Source organism: Hesperophylax consimilis, chromosome 22, assembly GCF_061612785.1.
Source record: "Hesperophylax consimilis isolate HC1 chromosome 22, BYU_Hcon_1.0, whole genome shotgun sequence".
Lineage (NCBI taxonomy): Eukaryota > Metazoa > Arthropoda > Insecta > Trichoptera > Limnephilidae > Hesperophylax > Hesperophylax consimilis.
This window is the reverse complement of record NC_142857.1, coordinates 748055-775472: the sequence shown is the minus strand read 5'-3', so window position 1 is coordinate 775472 and position 27418 is coordinate 748055. Positions and strand designations below refer to the sequence as shown.

The following is a 27418-nucleotide window of genomic DNA, read 5'->3' as shown; positions in this document are numbered from 1 at the left end:
TTCCTCGTCGTACGAAAATTATAAATGAGTTTTATCGATATTTTTATAACGATAAGTATATTTAAAATGAAATCCAACCAAAACAAAACATGAATAAAAAACACGAGTGAAATGTAAATAAAAACACCGCACGCATCGCGAGAAATTACACAACGGTGAGAAAGAAAAACTCCGAAGACTAGTGTATCAACCGCACGCTGATCTTCCACTTGTTCCGTGAAAGAGATACGCCGTATCAAGTCAATGTCAAGGACGCCGCAAGCTATTTATACTGTGGCGGGGTGCGCTGGGCGCCACTATTCCACAAGACACCCAACGGCATCGAGCGCCGCGGAGCTTCAAGCAAGTGCCCCTCGAAAGCTATAACAGGCCAGTCAACTTGATCAAGTGCAACACACAGTGTAAATCCCTCGAAATATAAAAAAAAAATCAAGTAAAAAGCAAAAGGTGTTGAAATTTTCAGTGATTTTCACAGAAAGCTAAGAAAATTACGCGTCTACAGTATTACGTAAAAGCAGTTTAATGACAATAATGAAGTGTAATTTGTACGCAGATCAATACATCAACCTTCGACACATGACGCGAAGACTCCGAGGTCTCTACAACTAGTTTCAAAATAATTAAATACCGTTGACAATGATACACACATTATAATTACATTAGACATTATTTTAGTGCAGTAGTGGGGATGAACTGAATTATATCGGCAGAAATAAATACCACAGTAATCGTGGTAATTAAAGATTCTCAAATATATTACGTTTAATAAGTGAATGTGGTGTTTCAAAGACTAGTCCAGACGAGGAAGAAACAACAGTCCTGCATAATATCTTCTTATTAATAAGGTGAGTAATGCAAATAATGCAGAAAAATATCGTATGTCTGATGCAATGTATTAAAATAATATAATGGTAATATAAAGTGTGCAAAGGCAGAGGGGAATAAGCCACAATAAAAGTTTTTGCGGAACATAAAAGAAGCGCTTAATTTTTTTTTTAAGTTTGAAGAATAACATAAAATTTATTAAAAAAAAGAATCACTAATAAAAATGAACGCTGGTGTTACATTATGCAAATGAATGAATTAAGTTAAGGCGTATCTCCTTCAGCGAAAACAAGTACACATTTTGTGGATGCTTAGGTCGGGCCACAACGTTTTGGGTGGGTGTTTTGCAAAACATTTTGTCGCTGAAGACCCGAATTTAAGAATAAAAGATTTTATAATCGAGAGATTTTCCCATTCTCTTATATGAAAATTTTAAATAATTGAGAAAATTAATGCGACAAATTTTCTTATCAGCATACTATGTTCAGTTGTCTAGGATTTGCTCTGAATTTAAGTGTCATTTTCAAAATTGATTGTGTGAACTATAATTTGGACAAGTGATAAAATAGATACATACCTGCAATCAGAAAATGTTTTTTTTATGAAATAATCATTTGAAATATGTAGGATATAATGAGAGATTTTCACGGCCAAAAGTACTATAATTATTTATTTTTATAGTGTCGTTTTTGTGATTTTTCACAAAAACGACGTTATACAAATCATCAATTATTGTTATTACTCATTATTCAGAATATTGACAATATTTGTTTTTGAAACATGAATCCTGAACGAAGCTTCACAATTCCTAAAATTATAACATCTCGTGATATTTTGTTAGTATAAATACTTAATACATGAAAAATATTTTTTTTTCGATTTCTTTCTTAGCTCCTTTTGCTTAACGAAAAAATGTATCTCGATAACCGCTTCCATCGGTTAAAGTCCTTTCGCCACAATCTAACTTTGACAACGTTGAATTAAAAAACCATAAAAACATTTTATAATTATTCTTAATATGTAGTATGCAACAGGAAATAATTAAACCCCCCCAATTTCCTTTTACGTAGGCGAGTGACATTTTCAAAATTGAGATACAAAAATATACTTTTCAAATCCAAACAAACGACAAACCGCTCGAATTCTCTGTGTTACCTTAATTGATAAGTTTTTGGACGAAAATAAATAAAATGTAATGTAAGTAAGTATTAAGCAACAAAACATATATAAAGCCATTTAAAACAATGCAAAGATTCTGAATTGTACGGAGTAGCCTCTCTAGTTAGGAACTAAAGAAATAATATTTATTTATTTTGAATTTCACACAAAGAACATCTAAATAAATAACATCACAAAAACCAAATACTAATACACCATGCCACATGGACAAATAGTAGATTGAGAATAGATAGTACAAAAAATAATTGAAAATAAGTCGAAGCAGAGTGCTAAGCAGTAAAGGAATTAGGTTTGTTAGATATAAATTCTAATTAGACATGTTTATATTTAGTGATCGATACATGAAATATGTCAACAGCGTCCTTATAATCATTACCAAATCCTGTATATGGATAACGGAAGTATACAATTGTGATGCCGTGTTAGAGTTGTCACAATAAAACGGTAGATATTAAGAGACTTAAAAGAATTCATAGGTGAATGAATTACACAATATTTGTTTGAATCACCGATACAATATTGTAATTATATGCCTTTCTTGAAAGAATTGTGTTTGTTTACGCACAGAAGTAGTTAATAATATTCACATAGAGTATGTACGGGAGCAAATACATAATTAATCCTAATATTTGAAAGCATAACATGCACAAAGTGTTTTTTCATAAAATAATAAAATTACCGTCATCTATTGTAGAGCAGACTATGAATTCTTTTAAGAACATAATGCCCTTAATTTGTAATTCATTAAAATTTTAATTAATTGTTAGTTTTGTAAACCAGTATTTATTAACATTCTGGGTCAAGAATCAAGCTCTTCACCCCATTCTACTTCACCTTTTTTGTATGCGCTTGAGAATAATTGATTCGATCGGTGTTACTGGCATCATGCGATCGAACCCGAAGGTGCATTTATACTTATATAATTTGCATTTACGTCAACCTACAATTATTACCGAGTGCAATGTATGCTGGCCCTTCGAGGGCACGGCACAATTCTGCAGGAGCACAACGAGGTTGTAACTTACCGATTCATATGATTTCTCCCCCTTGTATTAGCCAATAAGACAATATTAGCGATATGTAAACCAAAAATTGAAACAGAAAAACCAGAAAAAGATACGGTCGCATCTAGGACTTGAACCAAGAACCTTCGTCTGACCGGGGCGCTGCTCACTGAGCTAATGGGATCCTATTTCCTTCGGTCAAATTTAACTGTACTATACTTCGAATAAGAACTACCAACATTATCTTAATTTTCTCAACGCACTTTTTTACTGGCTGCTATCTTTGTGTATAATCACAAGATTCATCTCGAACTAAATAAAATCTAGATAGTTTTTTGGATAAATATATCTTTTTTTTACTTTTACTCAAAAATAAATTAGGAGGAAGCTACAAGCCAAAAATGTGTATATTCTTGGTTTACCTTATATTATAGGTAATAGGCATTAAAATCGCTTTACAAACGGAGTCTAGAAACGTTCGATTTTAAGCACAAAACAGTTTTTTAATAATTTTATAAGAAAGCAAAAAAGTTAATCAAGTGAAACTGTCACAGATAATCTTAGTTATAATACTGTATTTTTTTAAGTTGTTTCATTTACGCGTTCATACATTTGTATTGAAAAAATATATTTTTACTCGTTTACATTTATATATTTTATTGAGTAATTTTTTATTTATTTGTATTCTACTCAAGCGAACCGATAGGAAAACCTTAAACTTATCTAAAGCATATTTTTTGGTATTCATAATGTACACCAATTCGTTATAAAGATTAATCAAAATAGTGATAGAGCATTAAGCTTCGCCTTAATAAACATCTTTATTTACTTATTTTTTTAAATATTGTTGTTTCTTGTCTTTAAATAATTATGTTAACCTCTTTGATAAATTGATCGTAATGTTTTATTTATTTGCTCTTTGATAACTCAGAATTACATACAATTGTATGTATTCGAATGTGGGGCAGTTAATTTTAGATGGAAATGAATAAGATTTTTAACCACTGATTTGCAGCTCAATTCAAACCCTTATAGCTAATGTAAGTCTAAGGGATATATTTTAAAACCCAAAGATGGGTTAAATTAAATATAGACGGGCTGTTTCGGAGAATTTGAAGAATTCTTTAAATTTCGACGTTCATTTTCGGGTTCTGTGAAAGTCTCATTCGAGTTATGTTATAATATCATTATAGTCTAGCTGCTTGTCAACACTGAAATAATAAGGACGGGTTGTTTCGGAGAATCTGAAAAATTCATCAAATTTCAACGTTCATTTTCAAGTTCTGTGAAAGATTTTTTCAAGTTCTGTTTTTATTTCAGTTTTGTCAAGCAACTAGCCTACAATGATATAAAAACAGAACTTGACTAAGTCTTTCACAGAACCAGAAAATGAACTTTGAAATTTGATGAATTGTTCAGATTCTCCGAAACAACCCGTCCTAACAGAACTCGAAATTTGAATATTTGTTCAAATTCTCCGAAACAACCCGTCCTAGATATTTATGACATGTCGTTCCGTCCGTACATTTTACATCATCTGAAAATAGTCCGCGGGTTATTTTTTGTAATTTTTTTAACGTAGAACATCTTTGAACCCTTTGAATAATTCGACTTAGTTGTTGTCAATGTTTACGGCGGTTCAATGAGGTGCTTTCCATTCGGCGCAGCGAGTCGGCCATAAGGAATCTCGCAATTGCCTTGTTAATGTGTCGCAACACAACATTCGTCATGGGCCAAGCAAGTCGGGACAGACGCGCGCTGAATCTGAATAGACAATTAATTTAATTCACAGATTTATGTTAATTTCAGCAATTGTGATGAATAATAGACACGTCACTGAAAATACACAAGTCACAGTCAGGGTCCTTTGCCTTTATACAATATGACATTTTTTGTTGATAGTTAAGTGCAAATTTCAAAGCGTCATGCATCTCGTGCGAAATTATATTGCCAGCTGAAAAGAGTTTCATTAAAAACTCAATAAGTACAGGGAAAAAAACTGTGTAAATTTCATGACACCGGATTTTACCATTTGAGAGTTTTAGGAGTCAGTCGGTATTTTTCGAAACCCTCTCAATTTCCTCTCTTGATTTCCTTGCGATACAGGCACAGTACATAATTAATGTAGTCATGTAATCGACCAAGTTTAGTATTATGTATGATATATATGACAACTGCAATCATTATCAATTATTGCTGTATTGTCTTATCCACAGTTCTTGGAATTTGCGGAATTAATTTATTTACGGCAAACATTTGGTTTCCCAGTTTGCATAAAGTAGCAATAAATTAATTAAATGCATATGACATAAGTATACAAAATATTTACAAGGAAGCAAAAAAACAAATAATTAGAATAATATTACAATTATTGGTCTGAATCGACATACAAAATTTCACCGATCGAGTTGGTTTACGTTTGTGGTCTGCTGATTTTTTTTTATATTTAGCAGCCTAAAAAACTTTTTTTTCGGCGAAATTCGGGTATTTTCAATTTTTGGGAAAAGTGGCGCATATTTCGGATTGCAACAAAAGTGATGTTTTGTAATTTTTTTAGTATTTAGCAGAAAATTATCATAATTTAAAAAAAAATTACATTACGCGACGTTTTCGATGCAATTTAGTAAATTGTGTTTCTTAATTTTTGTAACATGAAATCGCGTGTAAAATGTGCAAAACTCGAATTATTTGCCAGAAAAATTGATTCGGACTATTTTACATTGAAGGGATAAGCTGAAGATATAACGAATAATTATTATAAAGAGGATGCTTCTGTATTATTATAAAGCACTCCAAATAATATATTCAATAGCAATTCAATTCGTTTTATTGTTTTTTTTTGTTTTTGTTTCTAAAACTAAAATTATTTATATTATTTCTTAAAATAATTATTGCGTTTAAAAAAATGTATCTATCCAGTAGGTATACCACTACACAAGCAAAGGTCTCCTTAAAATAATTTATGCATAAATAAAAAGCTGTAGGTATCTCTAAATCCCAATGAAAAAAATAAACTGGTGAATAGACGGTTATGTGTGATTTTGTTAAAAAATTCTGATAAAAACAACTTCTGTCTCTGTATGCAAAAAAAATATGTTATTATTTTTCGGAATAACTTATTGAGTAAAACCTCAAATTATAATATTTAAATATTGAAGACAATATTAGTGATTCTTAAACGCAAATCTGAAACAGAAAAATCAGAAAAGGAAACGGTCACATCTGGGACCGTTTAAAAATGTGCGGTGAAAAAATGAAGACAACGTTGGTAGTTCTTATTCGAAGTATGATACAGTTAAAAGTGACCGATGAGGATAGGGTCCCATTAGCGCAGTTGGTAGAGCATTGTCCCGGAAAGACAAGGGTCCTGGGTTCGTGTCCCAGATGTGACCGTTTCCTTTTCTGATTTTTCTGTTTCAGATTTGCGTTTAAGAATCACTAATATTGTCTTCAATATTTAAAAAAAATATGATTTATAATTCCAAATTTCTCTTTAAAAAAACTTTTTTATGTCCGAAGTAGAAATAATCAAAACATACAAACGTTTCGCACCTCACAGAATAACATTCTACCAAAAAAATAGATCTATCTGCCCACCCCTACGGCGAACAGTGGCGAAATTGAATAATAATAATAATACTTATAATAAAATAAATAAAATAAAATAAAATAAAATAAAACAAGTTCTACCGAGCCGAACCCTCTGATATGAAAATATCTGGAGTCGGTGAATTATTTTCCCATTTGATCTCTGGTGAATTGACGTGTTGTTCTTGTATTGTTTTGTATATTGTTTTGTATTTGGGGAAGATTTAACCCGGACAACTAAATCGGAAGTTAAAAAAAAAAAAGTAATTAAATTAAAAGCACAATTCGGTTTCGAATGTGACAGCAATCCCGAAGAACAGTAAGCTCGCTAATTTGCGGTGATTTTAAACTTCTAGACTCATTGGCAATGATAACAAAATATGATGATTACTATGATATACTAGCGTAGATCCGTTAAAAATCACGGAATAGTCCGAATTCCCGACAAATCAGTTAATTAAAATAATTTTCTGTGATATTATTCATTATTATAATATAGGTATTCTTTATCGCTTGTCTGAAATCTTCAAACATCAGTTCCAATTTTGAAAATTACAAATTCAAAGAAAATCCGAGAACCAGAGTTATATTCACTCAAACAGACAGGCAAACAACCGAAATTAGAACGTTTGATGATTGAAGTTTTTTTTTTCAAATTTTGAAACCGTTAATAATTCATGGTGGGATTTCATTTGATTTATGTATGTATTGTTTTTTTTAACATATACAAAGTATTAACAAGTTATAAGATTAGCATTGGTAAGAGCGTACATGTTAATAATCCACATAAAAATGATCACAGAATGCACAGTTTACGATTTGTTTTTCACTACGTAGAGATGCTAACAATAAGAGATAAGAAAAATAAAACATAAAGAGAATATATATGATATAAAATTATAATAATCAATAAAATAAATAACAACCATGCATATCAAAACATAACGATCTCCATGACTGCTAATTTGATTTTTAAAATATGCGAGAGTTTGTTTTTTGTGTTTTCCTGTGACGCGTATAGCGTAATTTGTCGCCTACCTTGTACAGACGACACATTCGAGAGAGTGGAATTTTAATAAGTCATATGCACACCACTAATTCGTATTTTACAGGAATTAATAATAATATTATTGGAAATGTAATAATAATTATTGGAAATAAATATTCAGGTATAAAATTATTATTATAAACGAAAAACAAATAAGATTTTCTTAATTTTTAAGAGTTTTGTGGCGTGATATTTACGGTTTTTCTCTTCAACTAACCTAACCTGGCCACATCTATAATTATAATACAGTCACAGTTTCTAGCTTCGATCCATTCGCACATTTTGATAGAGGTAGGTAATAAAGGTTGCCGACAACCGTTGAAATCAATAACCGACAAGATACGACGCGACAGTAGGTTCACTCCGCAATATAAACCTAAAACCGACAAGATCCGACGCGACAGTAGGTTCACTCCGCAATATAAACCTAAAACCGACATGATCCGACGCGACAGTAGGTTCACTCCGCAATATAAACCTAAAACCGACATGATCCGACGCGACAGTAGGTTCACTCCGCAATATAAACCGAAAACCGACAAGATCCGACGCGACAGTAGGTTCACTCCGCAATATAAACCTAAAACCGACATGATCCGACGCGATAGTAGGTTCACTCTGCAATATGCAACCGGAATTCAATTGCAAGCTCATTCTTATTTTGCCTTATCAATTTGCTCCCACTCGATATGTCACTACCATATGTAGGTACCTACCACAAATGCCAAAATTTGATCAGTGATACATCGTGGAAAACAACTACCATCATTATCATACTAGCGCAGACTAATATCTCGTCGAAATGTGTTCCACGCTTATCACGCTTGTAATAGTGCGCGCGGGGTTCAGATTCGGTAGATCGGCCTCAGAGCGTAGGAGGTCAAACTGGACTAATCTGAAAACTGGAGGTCAAAGTGAAAAATGGAATAATGCATAAAAATAAATCAATAATAACAGCCATAAATTTTCGATGCGCTTTTCTCCTCAGCTCATGAAATATTCTGAAACAAAACCGGTCGTTTGAAAAGCACTTCATGCCCCACAACCGGAAACCACAAACACTCGCGCTTGACAACGGTTTGACCCGCTCGCGGTCGGCCAATAAATCGATCAAAACTAGTCAATTTGACGGTCAAGGCCGCCTCTAACTGACTACACACTTAGTGTAGCTTTGCCGTCAAAGGTTTTTGCAATGTAAATGTGAATAATTTAACACAAATCAATCAACCATAACTAGACCAATACGACAAAAAAGAATCCATTAAAAAATAGCCTAATGATGATCAATTTATCTGGCAAAAAATTCATGAAGGTGGTCGACAAAATAGCAAACCGTCAATCAAGATTGATCATGAAAAAAAACAGATTGGCAAGTTATCTGTCGGAGCTTATAATATAATATGCTAAACATACAGAGATAGACCTATACTTTACAACAATTGATTTTGCATAGTGATGTAATGATTCCTATTCTGAAGTTTACTATCATTGATTACAACTTCAGACGTGACATTAAATCAAGTGGAGAAGGGTCATATTGGGATTAGTAGCAGGTAACATAATTATTTTATCGTTTAGAAAAAAATAATAAGTCTTAAAAAAAAATAAGTTTCAACTTAAAAACATTTAATTGGAAATTGTTTTGTTATATTATAATAATTATCTAAAAAGTTAGGTTCCGTGCGTGACCCAATACTCACCGAACTAGAGCAATCTTCTCAGACGAAAAATATGGAAAGGAGTTTATTTAATGTACAACGGAAAAAGTCTATTATTTAATCGGTAGAACGCCATTTTAATTTTAAGTTTATCTTTCAATAATATTATTATTCAGAGTTTGATAATGCCTTCAGAAAGCGAAAAATAATTACATAGCAGAACTTTTTTTAATAAACTGTATTTTTGAAAAATGAATAATATTATCACTAGTGGACCCCGCAATGTTTCGCTTCGCTTCTCCGGCTATTTTCACCATTCACTAATGTTACTGTTAAAAAACTACATTACATCGTCTTTAATTCGACTCCTTATCTCATTCCAGTGCAGAGATAAGTATTCCTCGGGCGTCCCCGACTTCTACCATTCAAACCATTCCTGGCATTGATAAGAACAAACATTGGTTAGTATCCTTAATAACCAGGTTTACAAACTGTTTAATACCAACACACTTTATGGTTCCAGTATTCAAACAAATATGAAATTTGAGAAAAACAAGCCATTACATCCTAATACACTAGGGCTAGAAAATGTGTTCTTATGTGAAAATCTTGAAACCATCATTATTATGTTCACAAAAAATGAAATCTTCGTAATTTATATAATTCTCATACAAGCGTCAAATGTAAGTTTGAGTAATCAGCATATTTTTATAGCAGTGTTTAAAATTGTAGAATACAGAGTCCAAAATATTTGATTACTCGTACATCACAAACTTATAAAAAAGAACAATCTTTGCAAAACTTACAAAACTCTGCATAAAGATTGAGAGTCCACAACAACATGTTTGCAGTTTGAGACAAAAAATACATCGAATAAATAAAATAACCTCTCAACTTTAAAAAAAGTGATTTCATATTATTATAGAAAAACTCGTTCACATTTGAGGGCAAAGAAGTCAAGCATTGATGTTTTAAAGCAGGGATGAACTGACGGCGCGGTGGTCCATTGCAGGCATATAAGTACTGAAAAAATAGTGAACAACAGCTTCCGCTTGAAATTATTAAAAATAATAGAAAAATTGGTATTTGGGGATGTAGGGATGCCCCGTGTTATGGCGGGTGAACTTTACAATTCCGATTTAGTTCGTATTTTATGTGACAGATAATAAGTTAATAATTAACTAAACATTTATAAGTATAATATTTAATGTCATTTAAGAAATTTGAGGAATTTTAGAGATGTGTGAAGGGAGATCAGGGGTTTAAAGTGTAGAATGTGGGAGTTAAGACTGAAATGCAGATGTAAGGATCCATAGAGTTATGACTGAAATGCAGATGTAAAGATCCATAAAGTTATGACTGAAATGCAGATGTAAGGATCCATAGAGTTATGACTGAAATGCAGATGTAAGGATCCATAGAGTTATGACTGAAATGCAGATGTAAGGATCCATAGAGTTATGTGTGTTTTGAAAGTATGGAGTTAAGTTTCGGTTTTCAGGACATCTGGAATATACACAATTTGTGTGTTTTCTAAGCAGCTAAAAAAATAGACTCACTAAAAACAGAATAATATATAGATGGACCAACGATTTTAGCTAATGGATTACATGAGACATTTCGTTTCATGTATATGTTTTTTTGATACTGATAATTCGTGGTGGAATTTAAAATTTGTTCCCATTTATTTTATTTTTTACCCTTAGCGGTTTCAGCTTATTAAAGCCAGACTATCTTTAGACTGGTACAATTATTCCTTAAACTTTAGTTTACACACACAACATTTGGGGGTTGGGCTGGGGGTTCAATGATTCCATTACAATTATATGGATACGTTGCTGTGATGTGTCACAGCTGAATTTGCAATCATTTGGTTATTACATTACCAGTAGGCATAATTACCTCGGTTTTATAGATTGATTTGCTATTCATTTTGGGAATACCGTACTTGAATGGTTTTCACCTAATTCCAGTTGTTAGGCAGGTGTCTATTGCTATTATTATTATATTGTTGGGAACTGGGGATTTTTGATTGATATCTGTTATGGTAGACTTTAAAAGAATACAATTTATACAAGCAAATTACAAGCAAATATGGTTCGATAAAATGCATCGCCGAATGTGGCAAACCTCACCTCACTAGTCCTTCAAACGAAAAATGGCACAATCAGGAATGAATGTTTTTTTAAACTTTGATGATGGGCGGAGATCAAGAAATTAAATAATATGAAGATACAATTATGCAAATGATATTATTAAAAACCCAATGCATTGTGAATGATGTCGCAAACAAGTCGTGATTCCAATTGAAGGTAAACAATGTGTTTAGTCTATACTTATATTACAATAATATACGTCAGTAACAAGATAACATTATAATTAGTAAACGATAATCTTGTATCTTGTATCGACAGGTAGAGGTTTTGCGGTAGAACAGGAGGCATATAATACTATGTAATGAGATATTAGTAGAGCCTTGGTTATCTCAAATTAATGAAATTACGTCACATAAATTATTTTAAAACAGAATTAGTCAAATACTTCTTTCAAGAATCACACAAATGTGTAATATGTTAATATTTAATATGGTATTTTTATTTTTAATCGGAACATAACTCAAATATAACATAAGAAACTTTCGGCGGGATGAGGAAAAATCTGACAAAAAATAATTGTCAATAGTTTTATGAACGAACATATCTAATTCTTAGGATCATAACTCGGTTTGAACTTGAAACGTCAACGTGCGCAGGTAATTGGTTCGGCAGAGGCCCACTCAAAGCAGCGTCACACATGATGCATATTATCTAATTACGAACACATCAAGAACCATCGAGGAAACACACATGATGCATATTATCTAATTACGAACATATCTAATTCTTAGGATCATAACTCGGTTTGAACTTGAAACGTCAACGTGCGCAGGTAATTGGTTCGGCAGAGGCCCACTCAAAGCAGCGTCACACATGATGCATATTATCTAATTACGAACACATCAAGAACCATCGAGGAAACACACATGATGCATATTATCTAATTACGAACATATCTAATTCTTAGGATCATAACTCGGTTTGAACTTGAAACGTCAACGTGCGCAGGTAATTGGTTCGGCAGAGGCCCACTCAAAGCAGCGTCTCACATGATGCATATTATCTAATTACGAACACATCAAGAACCATAGAGGAAACACTTAACCATTTTTCAGCATTGGAGAATTAATAATACTAATAATTGGCTCAAGTTCATAGCGCCATTTTGCGATAAAAAAAACACCTCAAGGGCGGCACAATGCAAGATTAAATTCCGACATGGTCGCTTAAAATATTGTGCGTCGTTATTTATGAAGTAGATAGTTGAATAGGCGTGGCAAAACATGGCAATGATGTTACTAACTTGCGGAAGGATCTAATTTGCGTAGGGAACTATTGGCATAAATGTAATATCCTGATGTCCTTCTACGAGATTAATCCGTGCTGCTAATGACACGTGTTGATCTCGTGTAAAACAGCAAAACCGTGGACCGGTGTGGAATAATTTAACTAAACCATTTATAAGTCATATTCCACAATTACATACATTCTCGAAAACAATAAATAATAAATCAATTTTCAGAACGTCTGTCGATCGAATAGGTTCAGTTTTCTCCCATGCATTTTCATTTTGAAGGTTACTGTTGATTAATTTAAAGTGTATTTTATTATTCTTCTGTTCTGTTTCAATTATTATTATTTTGCTTATGTTAATTGCAACAATTTTAATTTTTTTATTAGCTTTTATTTAACGAGTATTTTTGCAACGATGACAACCAATAAATACAAAAAATTACAAATTATTTTTTCTAAATATTTTTCCTAGAGGTAATTTTTCACTTTGTGATGATTTGTATATCAAAGTTAAATATAAACTTACATTAGAATAGAGGTTAGAGATGAAGGGGGGAAGGCAAACCCAAATCGACAGAAGGATTAATGAAGGAGTGGAAATTATTACAATTATTTAATTTCAAAACGTGGTGCAACACCATCTTAAATAAATGGACCTTAAAACGACAAGTATTCTTTGATATTTAAACGATCATTAATATTGATAACCTTCGAAGTCCGCTACGACAACATAAATAAAATTTACAACATCTGCCGAAACTTTGCTGACTGCAATTTTTGGAATCAATCCCACATTTTGTTGAAAGTTCTCGGGGTTTCTCGTGGCCCGAAGGGCAGCCGGTTGTGGAATCTGGCTTTGGTGATAATGTATTGCGGTTCATTGGGGATTTCGCATCGGGCCCAATGCCAAATTGTAAAATTTAAAAGATTCGAAGGGCTGTTGGGTATCATTGTATGAATCAACATATATAGTCAAAGAGTCAATCGGCACGACCACAGTGGCTCATAAAGCACCCAATGCATTTTATTTGATGATATGCAATAATATATCACTGTGAATATTATCACTAACTGCCTATTGATTCATTATAATAATTGATCAATCACCAGTTAATTTGTAACATTGAAATTTAAATAATTCGTTCAATGGTGGACAGTTAACTAATCAGAATTAACTAATAGCTTTACCTGTGAACTTAACCTACATATAAATGATATATTTAGGAACATTAATTAGATAATCTATTGAAGGGATCGATTCTAACAAAGCAATATTAAAGTACTCTTTTAAAATGACTCAACGTGTTGTTAATTTAATCAACCTAATCAGACCGACACAATGTTTTGTAGATTAAATATCGACTTGTTTTGATAAAACCTTTCAAGCCACATTTTTGGGAATGTAACTTTTCAGTGGTTTCACAAAGAATAGGTACAACTTGGAGAAGTAATTTTTGCCGATGAAGGCATTTTTAATACTAAAGACTAAATTTATGAGCATTTAATTTTATCATACCTTTCTTAGGTTATTTCGATGAACCGTAGATGTAATTACTTAACCCTTAAATATCTCATTTTTATAAATATAATTGCAATATTTTACATCAAAAATTTGAAAAACAAATAACCACTTCAAGATTTTAAATTAGTTTTAAGAATTTGAAAAAAAACACTTTTTTGTTTTCTCCTGGAAAGTTTGCATTTGGTGGCTTGAAGGGTTTTACCAAACTATAGTCGATATTGATGTAACTAAAAGTTTACGGCTATAATAGAGTTAGATTACGACAGTAAAGTGCAAAGCGCCATATTATCACAGTAATATCCACTTAATTAAGGCACAATCGATCAAAGTTAATTAAGTCTGTACAGTAGTAGATTTTTGTCACCTGATAAGATAAGTTATGATTGATTTTATTAAAAGCACTAATCTACAATAGAGATGATGCAGATACAATAAATAACATATTGTAATTGTTAATAACTAAATATGATGGATTGATTTAAAATGAATTAAAAAAAATAATCAACTTCAGTATACTATGTTCAATTGAAACATTCACAAAGACCCTGCTGAAAACACCGATATTATTTTATGTAGAAAGCGTTGACAGCTGAAAACAATAAAAGATGTGTTGACCTGGAAATTCCGGGCAAATTTAACGACGCCACAGCGCACCGTTCGAGAGTATTTAAAGGTTTGGGACAAACAGATTAATTGATTTTATTTTAAATTAAGTAAAACTTCATTGTTATGTAATGGTGAGAACAAAAACCAAAGATTTTACATTTATATTCAATAACTAGCTGTACCCCGGCTCACGTTGCTGTGGCTCAATCTGTCTGTGCAGATAGAGAAACAATAGCGCGTGTTAATTTTACGTCCAACAGATAGCGTTATTAAAAAAAAAACAATATTCACCTGACATCTGTATAATATAGGTATATAAAAGCACAAGCGTATTTAAGATTTTGAACAAATACAATTTACATTTTAAACAAATAATTATAAGCAACAATTAGATTAGACGAACCCGTACCTTCTGATGTCCAGTCAGGTACTCTGAACCACTGAGCTATGTAGGCTTATTTCCAAAATGTCAAATAATTAATAAAAAATATTTACCAGCACCTCAATCAACAATTACGGCATATAATATTTTTTCACCTGTAAACAACCAACTTTATTTTTGTAGGAAAGGCTTTGTTAGTGCTAAATTTCCCACTAGATGGCGTCGAGACATATTATATCTACATTTGTAACCTATATTTATATCTACATTTAAACATTAATTTATCATTAAAAATAATTAACATTTTTATTTATATATAGAAGAACAAAAGTAAAATAAAATGTCATAGGTATAACAATTCAAGGCTTTAATTGTAATATAAGGCTTTTCAACCTTTCGTCCATTTCATCCTGGCGCATTCCATAAAAGTATAATTGCTTCTCTGCGGGTATTCTTTACTTTGTGATCAGAATCGTCTTGCCTGCATTAAATCTACTATTATCCTTATTTTGAAACTGTTTGGTATCATTATGAATGCGGGCCTACCCACTAAGTGCTGTGCCCAATTCATTGATTTGAGTATTCGCGTTATTATGGAAATGAAATTATAAATCGACATATTGCCCACTCTGTAAACAGAGGTGCTCATTATAGCGGGACATGATCCCTGAACGTGACAGTGACTACGATTACGACACATTCGTAAAATTAAAATACAACAAATTATTATAAAATTTTGCAAGTGGTGGAAATTGAACCCCGTTTGTAGCCACCGAAGATGGTATGAATTTATTTTTTATTGACAGAGTGATAACAAATGATACACATTGATAGAAATAAGTAAGAACATCAGTAAGTGTATAGCAGACAGAGGGTTAGTTAACATTTAAGAAAATTACAAATTAATAAAGTCTCGCATATATACCAACCGTCCAATGACGTAATTTGTTGGAACATTATGTTTTTTCAAATGACAAGGGTAATATAATATAGTATATTATGTTCCATGCTGTTAATTAATACCTCCCTAATTGAGAATAAGTCGTGTTTAGGGAGAAAATGTCGTCTTAAGTTTTTAAATATTTTTTTTAAGTTTCAACAATTTCCAGGATATTAGAGAGAGGAAAAAAAAGTTAGTCTAAAATAAGTAGGTAGGTACGAGAACCTTAGTACAGGTAAATAATTTTAAATAGTGCACACCGATAGTATCGGAAGTTTCAAAAAAGCTTTCCGAACTAGTTTTGAACACCAGTCCCCTCTTACCCCGCAATTTCTCAAAGATAATGGGTGCGTTGCGACGTTTATCAATTCCGTTTAAATTTAGACAAGCGATTCAATTCAATAATGTTCATTTAAAGTTTTTTTGTTTATTTTTCTGCCTCAATTCTAATTTTATTTTCAATTTTATTTTAGTTTTAAGTTCCTCAACATTCGAATCAGAGCCGAGGATCTTACCTTCCCGTCACAGAATTTGTATCCGTGATAAGTTCGTGGTAAATGGAAATGCACAAAATGCAGTACCCAGAGATGTTACGAGCAATGTTGTCAGAAAGACACGAAAACATGATAATACGCGTAAAACCCGATAAACTCATAACTCAAGTATGGTACTTCTATTATAGATTATAAAATCATCACGTAGGAAAATATCGTCATATATCCAGTAGGTATAAACGGTAGATGATGGAACAGCCCATATTCTTTCACTCCTACAAGAATACTACAAGAGTAGGTATAAACGGTATATGATGGAACAGCCCATATTCTTTCACTCCTACAAGAATACTACAAGAGAGTAGGTATAAACGGTATATGATGGAACAGCCCATATTCTTTCACTCCTACAAGTACAACTGCTCCCATCCGTCTGGAACCAGTGAGACTACGGCATCCCCAATTGGAGTATGTTGTGAGGAAGGTGGGGGAGTACCTAACTATTTAGATCTGGTCATCAAACAGGGCTAAATCCATTTCAATTAACGTTTCAATTCTGAATGGTTGTCTTACACTAGCGCGATACTGAGAGTATATTCCACTATGAAACTTGCCGCAAGTATACTATATATTATTAATTTTAAATTAATAAATGGTGAAATAATAAAAAAAATATCCAATAAAATTTACTTGCGCAGGCCGGGATTTGAACCCGCGATATTGCTAGTCATATTGCTTCGTATTGCTAGTCGTCAGCGGAAACATCGACCGATTATTAGAATTATAACTCGATCAACAAAATGTATCATCAACATACTCAAATAAAAGATTCCAGGCAGTATACAAGCATATAGATAGTTAAGTAAATTGAACTAAAAATACAATCTAAAAACACTCATTCGAACACGTCGTTATCATCGAATGCCTCAATGCATCGGTAGTTACCGTGATACTGACTTTTGTGAAATTGCCGTAAGGGTGAAAATCAACGTCCACAGAATTTGTTCAACTAATCGTTCGATTACATAGTGCGTATATTTGTCAGTCGAGTGAACATTCGCGCTGTATGCAACACGTCGTCGTCGACACCGAAATTAATTAATAAAGAAATACCAAAGTCGTTATTTAGTTGTCAATGTGGAGTGGAGTGAAGACATTATCCAAATAAACGGTAGTGATACTAGTATCGAGAATGAAACTGTAAAAATAGTTATAGATAATAAGCATTTTCACCTTTATTCGTCATTTTAAAACCTATATTTCGTGGTGGAATTCCATTTAAATGTGACTTTCTATGGATTAAGACGCCGTTTATATCTTTTTACCACTATTTTATTACTGACCAGACCGGTTTCACCTTCTTTAAGTTAATTTTTTTCTAATCCATTTTTTGCAATAGTAGAACTTCACGTTTTTACATGATTTTTTTACTAGGAATATATATTTCTAGCACATCTTTTGTTTACAAATTACGTATTGCAGATTTACTTGCATAATATATATCCCGAAGAAGACAGAGGAAGGTTGTGTCGAAACATGTGTTTTTCGTTATCAGTAATTTTAGGTCAGTGTTTAGAAAAAAAAATGTAAGGTGAGCCATGTTTTATTTCCAAAATTTAAGATTAAAAATGTATTTGTCAATTTCGAATAGAAAAATTTGAAAGCGCATTTGACCGTATTTCAAAAAAAAGTTATTAGTTTTCGGATAGGTTCATAAATTTCTCATTTATTGAGAAGCGAGGAAATATACACAACTTTTCCGACTTTCTGATAGTATTCCTTAAAAATATAACGCTCAATATGCCAGAGGCCTGAAGGATTAAGAAGATGGCCTTATCTGTGTTTTATTAAACCTTTTAGAATAATTGAGTTACCTTTTGGAATATTATAGGTATTTTAACACAACTTACTAGTTACTGGGAACTGGAGAGTTGTAATCAACCAGTAACCAACATTAAAATATTGTACTTATAAATTATACAAGGAAGTATATTAAGCGAGCTTTAACGATTATAATATAATATTTTCTTGAACAAAGAATCACGTCTGAACCTTAAAGACCCCTATAATTATACTATTTTTAAAATTAATCTATTACCATGTGCAATCATGATTATCAATGTTCGAAGGTAATTTCTGCCCCCAGTTGCAATAATTACATTGTTCTAAGGTTATTATAATTATAACATACAACAGTGTATTTTACATTAGCAAGGTATTTATACTGCCAAGTATCTATCTTTAGTAAATATCTATAACAGCTTTTTACAAAAGTTCGAAATCTAAAATTATATAAATTACTCACCTGTATCCGCCAACTTGTATGGCGGCGGTACAACCAAACCATTAAAAAGCATACCTGAAACAAATAAATATGAAATTTTAATTCAATTACAATACATTACTAATAATATAATATCTATCTTTTCAGGAGGGTCACCGATGTACAACCATGTCCAGCCACAAAAGTATGCAGTTCCGGACTTTAGTTGCGTCACTTCTGTTTTTGACAATACTAGCACCAAGATGTGATGCACAAGGAATATTGGGACCACTACTACAGTTCCTGGGAGACGGGCAGAGGCAGATCGACACAGAACCGGCAGACGAAACCAGACTGCTCAAGGAGTATGACTTCATAATAGTGGGAGCTGGGACAGCTGGGTGTACTTTAGCCAACAGACTAACTGAAGTGCCCGAGTGGAAAGTGCTCCTGATAGAAGCCGGAGGGCACGAAAACTTCGTAATGGATATTCCGGTGCTGGCCAACTATCTGCAGTTCACGAAAGCCAATTGGAAATACAAGACAGTCCCATCCAATAGGGTTTGCCTCGGCCACAACAACAAGCAGTGCAACTGGCCCCGAGGAAAGGTGATGGGCGGATCCAGCGTCCTCAACTACATGATTTACACGAGAGGAAACCGCAGAGACTTTGATCTCTGGGAGAGACTGGGCAATCCTGGATGGGGATGGAAAAACGTTCTCCCTTATTTCAAGAAGATAGAAAACTACCAAATTAACGAATTTCAAGGCTCGGAGCACCACAATATCGGGGGACCCTTGGATATAAACTACTCGCCGTTCAGAACTAATATAGCGGAGGCTTGGGTCAAATCGGCTCAAGAAGCCGGACACAGGTACGGAGATCATAACGGCGAAACACAAACCGGAACATCGTTCCTTCAGCTATCACTCAGCAATGGGAGCAGACACAGTTCTAACAGAGCTTACTTGCTGCCCATTAGAAATAGACCAAATCTACATGTCGCCAAAGAAAGCATGGTTACTAAACTGATAATCAATAACCAAAATGTCGTCAAAGGAGTAGAGTTAAGAAAGCGAGGCAAGAGATTTAAAATATACGTAAGGAAAGAAGTAATCGTATCAGGTGGGTCGGTTAACTCTCCACAGCTCTTGATGGTTTCGGGAATCGGTCCAAGAGACCATCTGCAAGAATTTAACATTCCCGTCGTAAGAGATTTAAAGGTGGGTTACAATTTAATGGATCACGTCGCTGCCGGGGGGTTAATGTTTACAGTTAACAGACAGAACACTTCATTAACAACTGCGTTTATACTTGAAAATCCAAAATATATTTTGGACTGGATGTCCCAGCGAAGTGGTCCGCTCTCCGTCCCGGGAGGATGCGAAGCGGTCACATTTATAGATCTCAAAAATCCACAGGCGAAGGACGGCTGGGCAAATATGGAATTACTGTTTGTAGGCGGATCTATAAACAGTGACCCACTGTTAAGAAGAAACTTTGGAATCGCAGATGACATATTCGATAAGACTTTCGGGAGGTTGGGTAATGCGCAATCGTTCATGGTGTTGCCTATGTTGATGCGACCGAAATCAAGAGGAAGAATAATGCTAAAGAGCAAGGATCCATTAGCGTATCCGTTGATCTATCCTAACTACTACGCTTACGAGGAAGATCTGCAGAGCATGGTGGCCGGGATGAAAGCGGCAGTAAAGATAGCGGAGCAACCTTCTCTGAAGAGGTTAGGGGGCGCGCTTTATACTAATCCAATACCGAATTGTGTACATCTCGGTTTCGGCACAGACGCATACTGGGCTTGTCAAGCACAACACTTCACCTTCACCATATACCATCCCACCGGGACATGCAAGATGGGTCCATCTAACGACCCGGATGCGGTGGTGGACCCGAGACTGAGGGTTTATGGGGTACAAGGGTTGAGAGTTGCGGACGCCAGCATTATGCCGGAGATCACGTCGGGACATACCAATTCTCCGGTGTACATGATAGCGGAGAAAGCAGCTGATTTGATCAAGGAAGACTGGGGAATAAGAGTGCGAAGATTTGCGTAATTCAAAACACAAACCTAAACACAGTGATATTCTGCTTAGTATTGGCGGCAGATTTCAGTTTGTAGATCGAGTGATAAAACCCAAACAATTTAAAAAATCTACGAAATTGTGATACACTGTGAAATTGGGCAAAACATTATGCAATTAGAATATAGCAGTGAATGAAAACTAATGTTGTGATCACTTTATTTGATGCTTTTCACGTTTAAAAATAATATTGATGTTTAATTTAAGTCGCAAAAATGATACATTACATGTGCAAATATATTGAAATTATAATTTATTGGGAAATTGCTAATACGGGTAGATATCGCCTTGATCGTATGACGGGATATATAAACTTCAGAAAGATTAAATATATATATTTAAATAATTGTAAATGTACCGAATAATTGCTCAGTAAATAATATAAGACATTTTATTTTGTAAGAAAATCCTATAAACATGTACTAGCAAAAATAATTACCGTTTTATTAAGATAATTTAAATAAAGTGTACGATGAATGCATAATTATATTATTTTAAATGATATGTCGGTTGGATTGAACACTGGGTTTTCACAGACGATCTCACTTAGGTGGGAACAATTCAGTTACAAAAACCCAGTTAATATACAAATAGGTACAACAATTACAAAAATGTACTCAGACATAGGATACATTAATTTTCATATATTTAAATAAAGATTGAAATATAAAAATAAAAGTACAACATTATAAAATTGCATAAAAGACAAATAGTACAGAAAACTAAGAGACAGAAGAGACACAAATAGAGACGCAAGTAATACATAACATAATCAGTACAACATTTTTTTAGCAATAGCGGAACAATTTTACTGAATCCATATAAATTATCGACGAAAATTTCTACTTCAGCACACTCACATCTTATTATACAGTAGAGACATTTGGGTCAGAGGGCTAAAATAGGCGATATTAATTTTTGTTGTATTCATATAAAACATGCTAAGGCGTCTTTAACAATGGGAATTGGGAACATTTATTTCAATATTAGTAATGCAGTATCAAGATGGCCGTGAATTACTTAATGTAAACTAGTAGATCAGTCAGTCGCCTTCCAATTTTAAGTGTATTCATCTTGAAGTATTCATGACGTACGTCGTAGGATGTAAGATGGTTATGTAGAAGACATTTGAAAGATAATAGTCTTTTTTTAACCGATTCTACAATGTTTTCATATGTACAGTAATGTGGATTCCTGTAAATACGTAAATGAAGAATGGTGTTTCCATATTCAATTTTACTTCTAATTAAGGCTTAAAAGGTTAAAATAAAAAAGATAAAATAAATTGAGGGACTTTCAAAGGATTATATATTCTGTAAATAAATCCCATTATTTTAAGTGATTCGCATTTAATGTCATTTATGTGTACATCAAATATAAATTTAGAATCAAGAGTGATTCCCATATTTCTTATGGAAGACACTTGTTTAAGAATAGAATTATTAATTCGGTAGGGAAAATCCTTTATAATTCTATTTTGAGTGAAGTTAAAATTTTCAACATTTAAGTTAGAATCATATCATTGACAGTACAACAGTGTACAAGAGTGACGAGGTTATTTTGAAGCAGCTGATGATCGGAAACAGACTTAATTTTACGAAAATTTTTAAGATCATCGACAAAAAAAGAATAATCACAGTTTAATATTGAACCAAGGTCATTTATTAATATTAGAAAAAGCAGGGGGCCAAGATTTGACCCCTGTGGTACACCAAAATGGGGGTGATTTATATCCACTATTTGTGTTCTGTTATATAAATACGATTTCACACAGCGAAATTGATCTCCATGTATTCCTATCTGATCAAGCTCTTTTAGTAAGATGGAGTGGTTAACTTTATCAAAAGCTTATTGGAAATCGGTATAAATTCCATCTACTTGTAATCTTTGATTAAAAGAATTACACACATAATTACAAAATTCCAAAAGATTTGAATTGATAGATCTGGAACAGGAATTTAATAATATTAATGTTATAATGTTAAATCAATACGAAACCTACAACAAATATTTTGTTGCACATTTTCCGTAGGCATGTTACGAGTGATTAGTCTTGTGAAAAAATTCTTGGAATAAAATTTTCTTCTTTCACAATCAATGTCGACTTACTGGATAAGAAACGAAAGACTACCTAATTAAGGTTTTATGGCCTATTATAAAAAAGGGGTGGCAAATATGTTGTATTAATTTATAACATGTTCAGGAATCAAATAGTAATCAAAAAAACTAAATAAAAAAACAAACTAACTAATAAACTAACTTTATCACGATAAACCAAATAATTTCAATTAATTATCTAAATATATAAACAAAGAATTATAGGTAAGTATACTACAATTTAAACAAAAACAAATAAAATAAATAAACAATAGAACAAATAAATGGTGAAAACAATAATAATAAGTGTATAAAATTCTTGCATCAAGAGATAGATTCAGGCAGTTTGATTTTACATGTTTTCAATGTACAGTTGGAAATGTTTACATCTCGTAAATGCATTTTGCGAGTAGTTAATGTGGCATACTGAATAAACCACTCGATGCTATGCTTGCGATGCGATTAAATTGATTATATAAAATTGCTCCTGGAGAAGAATGAAAGAAGAAGAACCACGAAGAGAGCGTAGAAAGTGGAGGAATGACATCCTAATAATAATATAATAATCATGGGTATGCTGTGAGGCTGAAGGTTGTGGGTAGGCTAAATGATATGGGAAGATGAAGGTGGGGAAGTACACGGCTATTCAGATCTGGTCACAAAACACGGTTCGAGCCATTTCAAGCTATGTTTAAAATTTTGAATGGTGCTCTCCCGCAATGGTGCGATACCGCGAATGGTACGATACTGATAGTACTACCACAGTCCACATGGCAGAACGGACGTATTCGCTCAGCAGACCATGGCACGGGGTATTGTGCTGCTAAGCAACATGTCTCTTGATAACTTTAAGATAAAGCTTGGAGGTTTCAAGAGACATGCAAATAATGTCTTTAAAATTCATTACCAATTATGCTAACTCGAAGTGTACTTTTGTTATTGATCATGTGTATGTAGGTACATACAGTTTTTCATACATTTTTTTCCAATTGAAATGAATGAATTGCGATTTTACAATATTTTTTTAAAATTTGGGCCTGGTTGTTTTGCAGAAATGCACGTGTGAAAAAGTCATCAAATTGTCATTCTGCCGCATTTTGTTTTTTTTACAGTTAAATGGTTCCAGTTAAATTTATAGAGCTATAATAAGAGGTGCTACCGCGTAATAATATCTCGTCGAAACTTATTCCACTATTAGAATGGTATAAGCGACGCGCGTAGACCGGAATCAGTTGTTTTAGTTAGAGCGTTGAAGGAGTTGGAGGTCAAAAAGCGGAACACATTTGTTCGTTTCATGTCTTATCTAAATATAATAAATCAATGGTTACATTCAGATCTAATGACTGCTTTACGAGATACTCCTTTTATACCTATCCCCATATCGGGACCCATACGAAAAATTTTCGCTTTACAGTACACGATCATTTTTTTTTTTTTGGGACAATTTTTTTTTACATTTCAAAGTTTTCCAGTAATGTTGGCCTCACTGTGTGGCTTGCCCGTGCTGAGGCCTTCATTTTATAATATGAAAATATAATCTACATAATACATTTAAAGATAAAATAATACATTATTTTCATACTTGCGTTTTTATACGGATAGTTGCCATTAGAGGCGAAATAATATTTTGAGACGGTACTAAATCGTCAAAAAATGGCAACACCTTGAAAATAACCCTAGATCACAATTATGAAAGCATCTGTCACTGTTATTTGCGAGCTTTGTCAAGTGCTTGGGTATTATCCAATCAATGTCTTTGAACCTTTATCATAATGATTTTTATAGATAACTGCCTACCTGATCATTGGATCTTAATCGGTACGATATTCGTAAAGTATTTGAGGTGGAACTACTAAAGCACAGTAGTGCAGATGCCAAAGCAATAGCTCTCACAACCCAGACTCTATTCATGAATTAAAAAGTATGATACGATAAGAAGTTAACACACATAGATATTCTTTATTCTATGAGTTAACAGTACGTTTGTAAAGATCTCGTGTATAATTTCCTCAAATCAAAATGGCAAATCATCAAATATACACGCGAAATTTTCAATACGTAATTGTAATACACATTCACAATCAGTAATACATACATATTGTAGTTAATACTTACACTTTTTATTAATATGTTAAACACAAAACTGAATAAAATGCAATATAGTGTATCATGTAATATAGTTACGAAAAACAATGAGAGATGACAGAAACTAAATGTCAAACCTTCAAATATACACGCGAAATTCACAATACCTATCAGTAATGCGCATTCACAATCAGTCATAAATAGATATTGAAGTCTTTTCATTAATATTTTAAATATAAAACTGAATAAAAATGCAACATGTTCACGAAATATAGGTACGTAAATCAATGAGAGATGACAGATGTCAAATAATGTCCGACATCTTAAACTGTACGAAAATCGGTAATACTAACACACTCACGGTACCATCTACCAAAATAGTATAACACGTCCCTTTTTTCATACCGATTGGACAAACTGGATGAAAAAAGGTGTCATGTAAAACGGGTTATCGTGTACCGTCCAAATGTCAACATAACAAATTGGCGCTGATTGGCGATTTGACGACAATGCTACATCTGAATTTCTGCGAAACAACTAGGTCTTAATGTAGGTATGTATTTAAATGGTATCATTAATAATAATAATGTTATTATAGTTAATGATTAGGTACCCATGTCTCAAGGTTATTATTACCTGCATTCATGTTGATTCACAATCTTTGTGTAAATATATTATAATTATTTCCAATAATTAAAAAATCAAGAAACCCTTCCGTGAGTTTAATGCATAAATAAGACAAGTGTCACGCGGAGGCGTCAAATGTGGAAAGTTACCGGGGAATCGGGAAATACCTATACAGGATTCGTAGCGTTAGAATTAAGATTCAGAATGCTACCATTTCAGCAAATAGTTCATTTCATATTCGAAGAAATTAATATCTTCGTGAATTCATTGCACAATTTTACAAATAGCCAACTAGTTTCGGTTATAACTAACCTTCTAACTAACTAACTAACTAACTAACCATCACGCCGTTTCCCCGCAGGGGTAGGCAGAGAGGACGGACCGCCAAACAACTCGGTCTTGGCACACACTCCTTGCCTCATTCACATTCATACATCGTCTCATACATACTCTTCTATTATTCTGACTCTTGACATGGCCCGACTCGAGTATCTGATTCACTTGATCGTGCCATGTCTTCCTCGGGCGTCCCCGACTTCTGCTACCATTCACATTTGCATCATATATCCTCCTTACACTCCTATCTTCGCTCATTCGCTCTACATGCCCAAACCATCTAAGCATACCTTTCTTAATCTTACTCATTACGCTTACATCAGCCTTGCACTCTTTGCGGATCTCCACATTCCTCACACGATCAAACATGGTTTTACCACACATACGCCTCAGGGATCTCATTTCAACAGCATTTAATTTTAAACTAACCTTCTACAGGACCGAATTACCATGTAAACTAACTTAAGTAAAGATATTTACATATATTTATATATTAAAAGAGTTAACAATAAGAGAGGATAGAAAACATATAGAGGGGTTCTGAACCTCAGAGCGTGATAGGTAGAGGGGCGGGAGGAGGGTAGATGTTACATGGGGAGAAAAGTAAAATGGCTGTAAAATTGGACGTTTGGATAATTCCTTTGGTTTATTTAAAATTAAACCATTATTATTTTTACAATATAAACACTTAAATATATGTTTTACCAATTTATTTTAGTTACACTCAACCGGTTTCAGAAGTAACCTTCCTTCATCAGGAGAATATTCAAAATTACTGACAGATAAATATATAGGTCGGTGACCGGTCGGTGGCCGAGTTGACATCGCGTTTGGGTCCCACCCAGGCGCAGTGTGTTCAATTCCTCGGCTGGTAAGTCCTCCATCACAACACAAGCAACATTTGCAGCTTACTGTGGTGGTAGTAGGAGATTTTCAAATATTGTCAGGTTATTCGTAACCCCGGAATGTTTGTCTTTCTTTTAAAAAAAAGGTATTGGAGTAGGGGTGAGCAAAGGGGAAGGGGTAATTAGGGGATTTTTTTCTCCGATGTTACTTCATAAATGAAAAAAAGAAGTTACAACTCTCAACGGCAGAAACACATAATATTATAATATAATATGAATTATTGTACGAAATACCAAGCGAAGACAGTGGGGATAAAACTGTTCATTTCTTATTATGTAAAATTTACAAATGCTTATTTATTTATAATAATTTGGATAAAAACATAATTTTCTTAAATAATTATTCTATACTCACTTTGGTCACTATATC

The 27418-nt window shown here is 33.3% G+C and overlaps 2 protein-coding genes across 2 annotated transcripts in view; one reads left to right on the top strand and one right to left on the bottom strand.

The window, feature by feature from the left end:
- Flo2 (flotillin-2) overlaps positions 1 to 27418 on the bottom strand; it is a 710730-nt gene that overhangs the window by 609241 nt on the left and 74071 nt on the right. The window lies entirely within an intron of this gene.
- On the top strand, positions 312 to 22309 carry LOC149412582 (glucose dehydrogenase [FAD, quinone]). Its single transcript, XM_089645620.1, has 2 exons — positions 312 to 845; positions 19067 to 22309. Exon 2 carries the CDS (start codon positions 19088 to 19090, stop codon positions 20969 to 20971), a length of 1884 nt encoding a protein of 627 aa, XP_089501746.1. The 5' UTR covers positions 312 to 845; positions 19067 to 19087; the 3' UTR covers positions 20972 to 22309.